Source organism: Notothenia rossii (genome assembly GCF_949606895.1).
Source record: "Notothenia rossii genome assembly, chromosome: 1".
Taxonomy (NCBI): domain Eukaryota; kingdom Metazoa; phylum Chordata; class Actinopteri; order Perciformes; family Nototheniidae; genus Notothenia; species Notothenia rossii.
In genome coordinates this window covers 88997808-89011655 of record NC_136912.1, presented here as the reverse complement: position 1 = coordinate 89011655, position 13848 = coordinate 88997808, and the positions used below count along the sequence as shown (strand labels likewise).

Below are 13848 nucleotides of genomic sequence, written 5' to 3'. Positions count from 1 at the left end.
AGTCTTGCTCCAGGCTTTTATTGCAACAGTCATAAATGGTCTTTTAGAGATATAGCTCCCTCTAATGAAGAGTGATGGTACTACACTGCAATATCCAAATATGAATTAGTATGTATTTCCTTTAAAGTGTCCCTATTATTATTATTATTGTGCAAATGTTACGGTTCATATCTCAATGTTGTTCCTCTACTGTTTCCATGCTTTATTATTCCAAAGGGTCTTTATTTTTCTAATGTTACTTTGAAATACTTACATAACACATCATTAATTGATAAAATATCATCTTTGGAACTTTAAAACTCTGTAGGGTTCATTCTGTATAATGAATATTTTTGCTTTTGATACTGTTATTACCTTTAGCTGACAATACTTAAATCAAGGGTATTTCCCCAGATAATTATTTCTACTTTCGAGTACTGTGCAACTCCATGATATAAAAGGAAGTCTTTAATGAAAAACGCTCATTTCAAATTGTGTGAACCAGTGTGCTTTTTATAATAAGGTCATGTATCAATTATATAAATCAACAGAGGAAGTCAAACACACTGCAGTAAATGATGACGCCTCAGGGGTCAATGTCGGAGTGGTTTATTAGAATAAGAAAGTTGACATAGAGCAAAGTCTCCATGCGGAGTGACAGGCAGAGCTCGGGATGGTGAACAACTGCTGGAGTGTGTTTGCGTGTGTGTGCATGGAGTGTGTATATGTGTGTGTACTGGGCAGTTGTCGGAGGGTGCATGCACGTGTTGCTTTTTGCGTGACGACAGACAGATTTCTTCGCGGACACAAGCACACACACACACTTGCATGTACTGTACAAATTCACACGTCGCTACTTCTGTACACACACAGAGGCTGTGTCGTCATGCAGCTACTGCACTTAAATTACATGTAAGCATCAAGGTTATGTACACAAAGTAGGGACATGTGTCTTCTGATGGCCGCCGGGGGGGGGGGGGGGGGGGGGGGGGGGGTCAGCCTCTGGGCCGACGTCGTTCACAGTAGCAGGAGAATCCACTCGGCAAGAAAAAAGCAGAATCTCTTTTTGAAGCTCAGTCTGTTTGAGTTCATTCACTCCTCCTCTTCCTCTCAGTTTCCCTTCAGATTCAGCATCCAAACAGGACACACAACAACTCAGTGCTGCTCACAGTTCATTGTCACTGTCAATATAATTAATAATGATAATAAGCATGATAGTCTTCAGGTTCGTCTTCATTTTCGTCATCAAATCCGGCACACCAGAGAAGTTGAAATCATATACAATAATATTCCATATAATCTCAAACCAAATATCTACCACAGAAACAAACTATAGAAAAAACAAACATGACAGAAATGATCAGTGCTGACTAAATACATCTAAAACTTTACAAAAATGCAAACGTTGATTTTGTTTTCGCCTTGTTTTTGTGCTTTTTTCCCCTCCCTCTTATATGTGGCTCGAAGGGGGCCATTTCATGTCACCTCTCCCAACAGCGATGATGGATTTAACACAATTTAGACTTAGTTTCTTGGACTTAGAGCATTTACAGCACAGTGGAGCGCTGTAGGACAAGATGGCAGTTATTGGCTTGGGGGGGGGGCATCGCATCACTGGGCCACACGGCACTAAACAACCCCAACACACAAAGGCATGGTCTCTTTAACAAGCATACAGACACAACCTGATACATAACAACACACACAGACGGACTGGGTCGTGAGGGCTGGGTGGGAATTGTTTATGTGTGTGTGTGATATGTGCAGGGCAGAGATAAGGAAGGACAATGCGTGTGTGTGCGTGTGTGTGTGTGTGTGTGTGTGTGTGTGTGTGTGTGTGTGTGTGTGTGTGTGTGTGTGTGTGTGTGTGTGTGAAGGACTACAGGCAATATGTGCTGCATTGAACAAAAAACCCACCCTCCAAACACTATAATTTCTAAGCAAAGGAAAGCAATTTGCCGCATGAGAGGCTTTGAAAATGTATTTTTTTTAAAAGCTAACAAATAAAACGGGATTTTGTGAATTACTGCGATTTCTGTTTCCGTCACCGACTCATTAAATCAACAAGCTAACCTTTAATGGTGACAAACAGGATGAGAGCGCAGCCCGGGCTCACATTAGGACGAGATATGTGTGTGCAGAGAGATAGTGTGAGTCTGTTAACAATAAAAAGAAAGGGGCTTTAAAGAAGAAGAGAAAGTGCAGCTGTTCAAAAAGGAGGAAAGGGAATGACATGAAATATGAGAGAAGTAGGGAGGATGACGGCTTCGATAAACAGACTGACTTTATTGAGGCTACACCTGAATTCTTTAGCTGCCCTGTAATGTTGAACACATGTAATCAAATTAGGAAGATACCATCATGAGCTTTCCTAAAGTGAGTCAGCCTATTTCAAGCTTAAGCTCTGTTTCTGATCTTAATTCGATTGCTTTTTAAATTTGGTTAAAGCACCAACAGTATAAGCATGTGTGTGTGTGTGTGTGTGTGGGGGGGGGCGGTTGTTTAGTATAAAAAGGGGTAAAGAGCTGGTTGAACGTGCACCTCCCTCCCAGGGCTGATGTGTCTGTAATAATCTTCTCAAGGGCTCATCAGGCCATTAGAGGGCCCGGAATGTACTTTGCCTAATCAAGCATGTTTAGTGAAACACCGGAGGAGATGCAGAGCGAGGACACGGCTGACTGGGCGAGCCGGCCGAGACTGAGAAACCTCATTCACACACACATCACACACACGCAGACACGCAGCACTCAGGTCACAGCGGAGATGGAGACGGAGAGAGATAAAGAGAGGCAGAGATGAGGGGTCGGGCTGGTGGATGGGGGCAACGTATCCTCAATACTAATGACCTGTTTCAGGGTGGAATGCGTAAAGAATACACTGTACTAATGTGTGGAGGCGGTAATGCAGTAACATCATGTTCGCCCGCCTGACCTCCTCCTCTGTCCTTGCTTTCATAAATCTCTTTCACTGGCTTGTCTCATGCAGCACCTCCAGCTCTGGCTGCTTAATCTTCAGGGCTGGCTGCTGAACCTCAATGCTGTTCAGGTACTAACAGAAATGAGACCGTGGCAATGAGTGTCGAAAGAACTGTCAGCTGGTATCGAATACTTGGTCTGATTTACAATCTTGTTTACTTTTCTTCATGAAGGAACAGGCCTTGATTTAAATTGGAATTTTGGACGAATGCAGACAATTTACTTCTTAGATAAAGTTTTAGTGAGACTGCTTGTGTCATTACTCGGGATTTGTAGTCAAATGGGAAATAGGATTTTTTTGAAAAACAGGTTTTTGTTTCTTAAAGTAAGGTAAACATAACAGTGTTGTCTGTTATTGAAATGGCATTTCTGAAATGTTTCAACCAATACATAGCTTTTGTATTACACCTGATACATTAAACCTCAAATAACTTATTTGTTGGCCACTTGGGGGCAGCAGAAACAAGCTGTGAAGACAACACTGACATATTATCACCCTTTAAAAAGGCGAATAGCTTGGTTTTTGGTCTCTACCAACTCTTACGGGAAATCTAAGGCTCTTTATCTGATAAATATTTCACTGTGTTCACTAGCAAGAGTGTCTGTCTTCAATTTGGTGCTAGGCAGGAAGTGTATACGTTATTGCTGAGTGTTATGCTCCTACAAACAAGATGATAAGCTTTAAGATGATATAAAGCTCCATTAGGAATCTTTAAATGTTAAATAGGGTTATGTGGAAAACATGTACAGTCACAAAAGCTGAAAGGCATAAAAAGAAAATCAAACGATGCTCTGCCCTAGTTCTTGTAGGCTGTGATATTTTCTTGTGTGTGTGCTGGGTATTTATCCAAGCACATCCCGGCTTATCCTTTTGAGCCATAATTCTTTATATAAAGTATAATGGTTTACATATATCCTATAGCATACAGTACTCCCACGGAGGCTTCAACAATGCTAGCGCGGATTTGTAAATGTCAAGCAAAGGGTTTCTGCCTAACATTAATGGCTCAATAGAGAAAAAAACTGTAAGAAAAAAGAAGAAAGGTGAAATGAGAGTAAAACTGATCAAAGCTGTTATCTGCACTCAATATGAGTAATGCATTCATGGACACAAACCCAAAGAGACTCACACACACCAGCTGGCAGACAAAGAAAAAAACACCACCTCTCACAACACCATGACCCAGATGAACTAGAGGTATCTCTGGATCTACATTTGAATCAAGAACGGATGAGAACAGACAAAACAGGAAACATGAAAAGATCAGACAAAGGAGTGAAAGAGTAACTCCACACCCAAGTATACCCATGCCCGTCTGTTTTCTTTATCCCGCTTTTGTCACGAAACACACTGAAAGAGATGGAGCCACAAGGGATGACCATTGTGACAGTTAGCGGTGCCCCAAGTCTCCGCTGAACTCCACTCCTCCCTTGTTAGTGAACCACCAGTGGGTGAAGCCCTACAGATGCCCGCTCCTGGTTGGTACATCTCACATGACGGATGGAGCTGCTGTCCCTCTCATTGATATTCTGCAAGGCTAGGGTCCCTGACTCTTAACGGCTATTTGTTGCCGCAGTCTCCTCCTGCTTCTGGGGCACAAAGAGGCTCAGTGTCGGGCAGAAGAGGCTGAATGGAGCTCCCAAGCGGCCGGGCCTCACAGTCAGACAGCCACAGCTCACATTCCCTCCTTCAAATGGCCTGCGGAGCCCATGGGGGCCTCGGGGCCGGTCAGAGAGACCCTGGCATACTGAGAGGCAGCGAGGGAGGGATGAATGGACGGGGAGGTATTGTTCTTTTTCCCAGCGCCTCCTGACACCTCCTAACTTTTGCTTTACTGAGTTATATTACAAAATATCAATTATATTGGCTTTATCTTCATCCGTACTTGCTTATTATTGCTTTCTTTCACTTTATGATGGCTCTGTCCAGCGCTGCCTCTGAGGTACACGCAAATTACAATGGGAGTCTCAACCCTTCACTAACCACCGGTCTCGACACATAGAGACACACAATAAAATGTATTAGTTTCTCTGTGATTTATAAAAAAAGGGAAAATAATATCAACCTCCACCGTTCTTCATTATATAGTTATACTTCACAGTAAAGACGGGACACTGGTTGGGGTTGTCGTGGCCACTCGCTTCCACACAAACACACAATCACATACTGCATGATTCATTGAGAGTCACTTCCCTCTGGCACGGCTACAACAGTTTAAGTCTCCTCTGAAATCCAAAGTAAAGCACATTGTTGTCTGCTGGATGCCACTGGCACAGAAAAACGAAAGCAGAAACAAAATGTCACACTCAAAGAAGATCCATGGCATCAAATGATGAACAGAAATGGTGGAGGGAGATTTCCACATTTGGCGCTGAAAGGGAAATTGTCTTTTTTTTTTTCAAATCTCCACACTCTTTGAGAAGCTCCCCTTTCCTTTGCACCCCTCTCTTTCCTTTACTGTTTGTCCTATGGTGCCAAAGTCAAGCTCTGCGGGTCGTACCACTTACAGAGCAGAGGGGTGCGCCTCGGATTAAGAGCAGAGGATCGGAGACGTGAGGAGAGTTTGCTCCTCTTTTTCAACTCTCTCTTTGTCTCTCTCTTCAGTCAGCTGAATGACGTCAGAACATTGAATGACAGTGAGAGAGGACAGACAGGGTAAGGTTGGACCGGGACATAGAGTCTGAGGGGTTGATTTATTCCAGTCTGCTGTTGGAGGGAATGGGTTTTCAGAGAGAGCTCGGTGCCAGCGCTCACGTACTTCGCCTCACTGGCCGCTGGTGGTGCGCTCTCCCATGTTCTTCACTAGAAGATGGCTGAAGTCCGCCAGTTCCGCCAGTTCCCCCATCCCCCGGGGCCCGTGCATATCTGGCCTGATGATGCCCGGGCGCTGGGGGTGGTAGGGCGCTCCGTTGTTGCTGTTGTAGTTGAGCGCCTCGTGACTCCAGCGAGGCTCCCCATAGTCCATGTGGGGAGTGGGAGCGGACACCACCCTCCGTCGGTCGGGGGAGTCCTGCGGCGTGGCGGGGTAGATGTAGTCTCCCGCCGAGTTCCTCAGGGCGTTCCCGCTGGGACGACTGCCACCGTGCTCCCCTCTCTGGGTGGCTAAGATCAGGTAGCGTTGGCGCTCTGTGTGCGGGGGCAGCATGACCTCCCCCTGGTCCTCTATCCGGACCATCCCTCCGCCACCTCCGCCTCCGTGGAGGAACTTGGAGCTCAGGTAGATGACAGAGTTGTTGGGGCAGGGAGTCCCCACGGCGGTGAGGAAGGTCTGGCTCTGGTCCCAGTCGGTGTCCGGGAGGCGCATGGTTCTCTTCTGCTGCAGCGGCGTCTGCTCGGGGGTGGGCAGCAGGCCGGGGTCCATCTCTGCTTTAGACCAGCCGTTGGGCATGATGAAGGGGTTGTCGGCCTGCGAGCGCCGCCTCTCGCCGCCGCTGGTTCTCGTCACGCTCATCACCGACCCGCTGCGGCCCTGCCCCAGCATGCTCTGCTCTTTGTCACCTTTGCGTCGGGCGCCGTTGGCTCCGGAGCCCCGAGAGTGGCGGTGGCGGTGACTCATGATCCAGCAGACGGTGAGCCCGGAGAGGATGGCTCCGGTGGCGAAGGCTGAGACAGCAGACACCACCAGCAGGTTCACAGACACCAGGCCGTCAGGCTCGTCCATAAAACTCTCCTGCAGCAGCATTCCTGCGAACAGAGTTACAATCACAACATCGGTCAACTGCTGCAATCGCATCAGTGTTTCCTGTATTAAACATGTGGGAGTTAACAACGGCGAGGCATAATGACTTATTTTCTCTCTCCCCTCTGTGGGTGGGAATGGTCATATGCTTTCAAGCCAAGGTAGCTCTGGTTAATTGCCTTCATTACGTAAAGCGGATGGTGATTTTAATAGCTTTAATAACTGTCTTCCTGACTGAGTACGGCTCTCAACCCTTACATGTTTCACAACATTAGCTTTATGGAAAGAGAGGCCAAGTCTGGCATTAATGGTGAGTAATCATTTCAAGTTTTTGCATTACATCCAATGAATATCGCTTCCCATTTATGGTTGTGTTGTGAATTACAAGTATGTGATTACAGCAGTGGCGAACCGTCAGGGCCTTCAAGGTGTTCAGAGAATACCCTGGAGCACTCAGATAAAACAAACAAAAAATCGATTTAATGATATAAATAAAATGTATATAAAATGAATAAATGAGAATTGTATCTGTGTTGTTGATCTGTAATATTACAGTGTTACGTTGATTTGTTTGTCCTTCTCGGACCATGCACTACGCATTTCAGTGGTTTTGTGTTAGAAAAGAAAGCAACCAATCAGATCTTGTTCTGGGTCTCTGGGTAGAATATCCTTCAACAAGGTATTCTACATCCTTGATCGAATGCCCTGGCCGTTGCACTGAATGAGAGCGTACATTTGGACTGACAGTTTGATCAACCAATCATATATTGATTTGTAGCCAACAGAGACAGAGGATCTAGATGAATGCGACGGAGCAATTCATGCCGTTGTATTGTTTTTAATGTTGAAATGAGAAGTGCAAAAGGTGAAGATGAAGTTGTTGCGGAATTGCTGTGAGTACCCTTTCAAGACGACAGTTCAGTGAAAAGATGGACATTATAATAGGGGTGGGGGGGGGGGGGGGTGGGGGTGTGTCTACGTCTACAGAAGGTCCAGTTGTGATAGACACGGTTCGCCACTGGCTTACAGTAACAGTTATTATCCTTCAAGCCTGTATAAAACACTCCTAGATACATCATTACATTACATTACATTTAGCTGACTTACAATAAGTGCATTCGACCAACAAGATACAAACTTGAAGAAAACAGAATCATATAAGTACATCAGGTTTCATAGAGCCAAACTAAGCTGACATCAGAAGCTGGATTTGTCTCAGTTTAGATTCTCATCACAAGACCTGAAACATTTGAGCTTCTATAGTGAATTTCTATATTTCTATATATTTTTCCCTTGTTGCATCTAACGTTTATCCCGAAGCCCTTTGCGAAGATGACATAAAGCATCATGTTGATAAAGGGTAAAATATCTGCAGACGAAACCATGACTTTCAGTATTTCTTATAAGAAAATAAGATGAACTCCCTCGAGAGAAATGTTTATGAATTATTAAACATATGAATACAGCTAGACCACAGCACAAGCTGCCATGGATCAATTAGGAAAATGCCAGAAGAAAAGTAGTTCTTTGCAGCATGAGCTCCTGGGACCAACACCAACAAATACAATGAAATTGAGCCAAGGGAAGCAGATTGCAGAAGGAGAGAGGAGGGTGTTAGAGAGAGAGAGAGAGAGAGAGAGAGAGAGAGTTGCCTAAAGCAAACTCGAACATTCGGGGTCTTACACAAACATAGAAATAGTTGTTAAATTACAGCACTAACAGAGGCAGAGGGAGGACTGTCTCCACCAGGACAGCGAAATAAATCCTTTTCTCCCGGAAAATAAATGGATGTCATTAATAGACATCGGGAGCCACTTACTCACACAGCACAGAAAGGGAGAAAGAATACGCTTACAGAGAACAGCAGCGGGTTTTTTTTTTTTTCTAAACAAACATACTTTTATTGTCTGACAAATTCATTTTTAATGGGAACAAATGGAGCTGGTTGTGGTGCAAATAGCCTAGCATGAGACAGCCTGGTGGTTAATCAATGCGGCCTGTGGCTTGGTGTAATAAAGTGTAACTCTACACATTGACATTAAGCCGGGGAATGGCAGCTAAAACCCTGAGAGAGACTGCTGCGCTCTGCAGGAGTCGCTTTGAGGATGTTTAAGGAGCAGTTCACCAAAAAACACTGTTAAATATTTGAACTCTTACCAATATCTAGTTTAAAAGCTCTAAGCTCCTTGGGGTTGGCCTTTCCTGTAGTGTGTTATATTGGTTTCTGTGCCTGTAAATGGTCTGCAAAGTCTAAAATCCCAAAGTTCCCTCCAGAGGGAGTTTCTGTCACACACACAGAAATATAAAGACCTTATAAACATGTAACAAAAGAGGCAAAACAAATACACACACAAACCTGAACATGTGTCCTCTTTAAGCGTTTTTCTCGAAGTTCAGAAACATCTTATTAAAGATGTCAAAAGCTGCTTTGTGCTGGTTGACCATTCAAAACGTTTTACAGTATCAGATCTTTAAAAATACAAAACAGTTTTAGCCTTTTACTTCTGAGAGGAGGTACTTAAAGGTGGGTTAGGTAAGTTTGAGAAACCGGCTCGAGATACACTTTTTTTTATATTCCATGGAATGCTCTCAACATCCCGATAGCAATGAATATCTGAAGTGCTTTGACAAAAAATCCATTAAAAAATTTCATCTGTGGAAGCCGTGGCGCTGTAAAAAGCACGACCAATCATCTGAGCCGGCCCGGCTAAAATAACTGGATGGCCTACCTGCCTGTAAGCCTTCCAACTGTGCACAAACTTATCTCGTGCCCTCATTGGTCATGTGCGCGTTCGTGTGTGTTGGAGGAGGGGCTCTGTAAGGAAGTGGCATATTTCTTCCGGCTGTGTATTTTCAAATTCTAGCGCACTGGAGCTGGTTTCTCCAAATGACCTACCCCACCTTTAACTGTGTTTCGGTAAGAATTAGTTCTCCATTAAAAAAAACACTTACATTTCTCTTGGTGCCCATGACTCATAAGTACAATGAGCTCCAACTGTGCAGAAAGATGAAAGTGCGGGGACAGAACTGAATCAAAAAACTAATGATAGTAAGTGTCTATTATGATGCTGCAATTACTGCTAACAAGCTCACAATAGCAGTTTTAACAGGTAGCAGGTAAGTAATATTAAGCCTTTTAGCATGCTAACATTTGTTAATAATCACCATACACAAGTAGCTGATCCTGGCGGGGATGTCATTCATTTTGGAGGTCATTAACCAAATTATTGAACACATTAATTACGTGATGATTGTGTTTGATAACCTTTTTAATTATCTTTTTTCTGGCATGGTTTTGGCAACTTGCCATTAATACAGCATCTTCTCTAATTAAGTAATTTTGTATCTGATGCTTCCTTTTGTTATATTATTATAGGTAGAGATAGCTTGTCTGTAAAAATACAAGTAGGAGCTAAAACTGGACCCAAAAGGAAAGTAATTTAGACTAAATAATGACCTGATTTAAGGGAGAGGAGCCTTGTCTGTGTTTTTATTCTGTTACTTCCAGACAGTTGGTTCATTGCCAGACTGTTGTGGCCTTAAAGTAAAAATGTACTGTGAAGTCTCCGAGGAACAAATGACCAGTTTAACTAAACCATTAATCCATCCATTGTCACTTAAAATCTCCTCTGACAGCGTACACAATAGGTCCTAAATACTATCGATGGCTGTCCATCCTCTCAACAAGTTTGGAGTTCATTGACTTAAAGCTGGCATTGATCAAGTGTTGGTCAATCAATGTCCTTTCAGCACTAATTAGTCCTTTAACACCAATCCAATTAGCTCGGTGATACACGTGGACAGCAGCATTAGTTACAGCCTGATAATTATCTGACGTGCACACAGTTCAGTACGGTTCGCCTTCAGACAAATCCTCCTGAAGAACCGCAGATCACGTTTCATCAGCTGGACTGTGTTCGCTCTTTGAAGCGTATTGGCTTTTAATTCTTTAGTTTGCTTGCTGGCACAATCTGTTCTTCCCTCATTTCCTTTTGACTACTTTTTCTTTCTTTGTTCCTCTACCTTCATTAGCTCATCACCACTTCTGAATGTTAATTGGAATAGTACATGATGATCTGGGCTGCCCAAATAATAAAATGTAATCATCGCAATTTTCAAATCGTAGGAGGCACACTATCTGGTACAGGCAAAATATCTGTAAATATATTTTTGAATGACGCGTGACACACTCCCCTAACCCCCCCCCCCCCCCCCCCCCGCCTGAAACGCCTTCATTGGAATCATTTTTTGACTTCTGAACACTTTTGTATCTATTCGCTAGCACTCCAACACATTGTACGTGATAGGCTAAGGGGCAGGACATCTCTAAAAGCAGTTGGCCTATCACAACAGAACCGGCCAGCTAACCAATCAGAGCAGACTGGGCTCTGGTTTCAGACGGAGGGTGAAGAGGTGTTGCAGCACAGAAAAATAAGCTTTTTGAACATTAAAACATGGAGACATGTCACAGTAGAGGCACTAATACAATTAATAACCCGAAAATGTACAGAATAGGGCCCCTTTTAAATAATATACAATTAAATATATTGACGAATGATGAGTTTACTTATGTAAAAATATTCAAACCCTGCAATGTCGTTAATAATTGCGTTATTCTCCAACTTGTGCCGCCCCATACTGGAATTATTCTTATGATTTTCTCCAGAAGTATGTCCTTGCGTTCGGCTTGAGTTAGGCATTTGAAAGTGTTTATTTAACTGAGTATTAGGGATTATTAAAGAGGTTTTGCCCAACGGTATGTAAAAACTTGATTGCTCGAAATCCCAAAATTGCTCTGAACTTGGATGGCAGCTTATATTTTTGGATCCCACAGCATATGTTTCTTCACTTTGTTCCTCCATGCTGTCAATTCGTGGTTACATTAATCTCTGCGTATTCATTTAGGCGCCCATGTTCTTCGATATGTTTATATTGAGTTTGTTTCCATGTTTCAGGCCAATATTCAATTTGGAAAGACTGCCAGATTCAATTACATTATCTCTGCTCTCCTCAGTATAAAGGGTGTTTGTGGGGGCAGCAGATGGGATACAAAGAAAGGCATTTGGAGGTTACCAACGTCTTCATTTACAGTGCCCACACACACACACACACACACACACACACACACACACACACACACACACACACACACACACACACACACACACACACACACACACACACACACACACACACACACACACACACACACACACACACACACACACACACACACACACACACACACACACACACACACAGGAGGGATTTGAAATACCAAGTAAATCAATAAATTGATTCATAGCTGGATTTTATTTTGAATAAACCACAGCCTTGATGACTTTGTAAACAAAAACGAAGCGTTGCAACCACAGAAAATTCATGGCAGAAACAAAACAGAACGCATATCTCCTCTCACACACACTCAAACTCAGACACACACTCACACACACATCTGGATTTGTTCTTCTAGCTGTACTCAGCTGCAGAGGTTGTAGAGATTTCTCTTACATTTACCTCAACTGTGGTCCAGGGTTTATATGGCACTTCAGATTAAATTCTGCACGGTGCAATAATACTGCTGTCATCCTCATGCAGGAGGAGAAGTCTTGACAAGTGTGTGTGTGTGTATGACTTTTTCAGGTGTGTGTGTTGGATCAGCTTTTTGTGTGTGTAGCTGTAAAACAGACACAGGCTGTTCTTCTGAAACTCAATATGCTTCCTAAGTCTTCGACACATTTCAGAAATGTTAATCATTTTATGCATTTATTTTATTCCCCCACAGGTCTGTCTTTCTCCGTTGCACCACATGGAGGAGAAAACATTTGGCTAGTGGCTGAAATAGCCGATTAAAATGAAACTATTTGGTTGGTTGTGTGTGTTTTGGCAAGACAGCAGGCAGGTTTCTCTGCATCCTACCAGAAGGTGACATTAGGAGCAGCCGCCTGCACACTCTCCCCTCCCTTCAACTCCTTCTCTCCTCTTCCAATCCTGCTCGCTTATTAAAGCTTAATAGAAGGCAACAGGCCTGCCTGTCAGCGCGACGCACACTGAGCTGCTTGTCTTCAGGCTTCCAGCTCCAATTACAGCGTAACAATGAGAGGAGAGGAGGGGAGAGGAGGATTTTATACAGGAGGAGGAATAGGGAGGTGCAGTAAGGAAAGGGACATGACACAAAAGAGGTGAGAAGTTGAGGAGAGGCTCAAGGAAGTGGAGAGGAGATGAGGGCACAAGGGAGGATTAAAGAGGACAGGAGAGAGAAATAATAAGAAGAGGAGAGTATGGATGAGAAAAGAGCTGTACCGAAAAGATGGAAGAGTTCTGTTGTTGCAACTCTAGTGGCACATTAATGTAAAATATATACATCAGTCTACTGTGTTGATCAGATTAGATATTGTTTATTCATCGCACATTTTTTTTTCTTTTTCTCACAGGTGAATATTAACAGGCATTATACAAGTTATGCAATAAAATAAAAATAGGATTAGCATACAAATATGCACGTTAGATTAGATTAATTTAATTGTTTGTACTGAGACAACAAAATACACTTAGCGTCTAACCAGAAGCGCAACAGAAGCAGTAAAGTGCAGTGTTACTTATAGAATAGTATAGGAAACCTACATATACCAGATATACAAAAGTTAAAGTATATACAGTAAGGACAAAATATATGGGTATAAAATCTATAAACAGCAGTATAGAAATATAATGCACAGTAGCAGTTAATAGTAAAAACATGTATAACCTTAAAGTATCTATAGAATACTATTATTACTACTACAGCTACCACAGCTACTACTACTGCTACTACTACAACAGCTACTACTACTGCTACTACTACTACTACGACTTGAACAAACATTTAAAAAATGACCAAATGTATAATACATAATGTAAAATAAACAGAATACTACTACTACTACTACTACTACTACTGTACAACGACTACTACTACTACTACTACTACTACTACTACTACTACTACTACTACTACTACAGCTACTATTATAGCTACCACAACTACTACTACTACTACAGCTACCACAACTACTACTACTACTACTACTGCTACTACTACTTCTACAACTACTACTACAACAGCTACTACTACTTCTACTACTACTACTACGACTTGAACAAACATTTAAAAAATGACCAAATGTATAATACATAATGTAAAATAAACAGAATACTACCACTACTACTACTAC

General features: G+C 42.8%; 1 protein-coding gene across 3 annotated transcripts in view; it reads right to left on the bottom strand.

The window, feature by feature from the left end:
• Positions 1 to 572: 572 nt before the first annotated feature.
• Positions 573 to 13848, bottom strand: part of sema6bb (sema domain, transmembrane domain (TM), and cytoplasmic domain, (semaphorin) 6Bb) — a 156940-nt gene continuing 143664 nt past the window's right edge. For all 3 annotated transcript variants that reach the window (XM_079640739.1, XM_079640741.1, XM_079640740.1), the window contains exon 17: positions 573 to 6639. In XM_079640739.1, coding sequence (XP_079496865.1) covers positions 5720 to 6639 — 920 coding nt within the window. In that variant the 3' untranslated portion in view covers positions 573 to 5719. The remainder of the gene's footprint in view (positions 6640 to 13848) is intronic.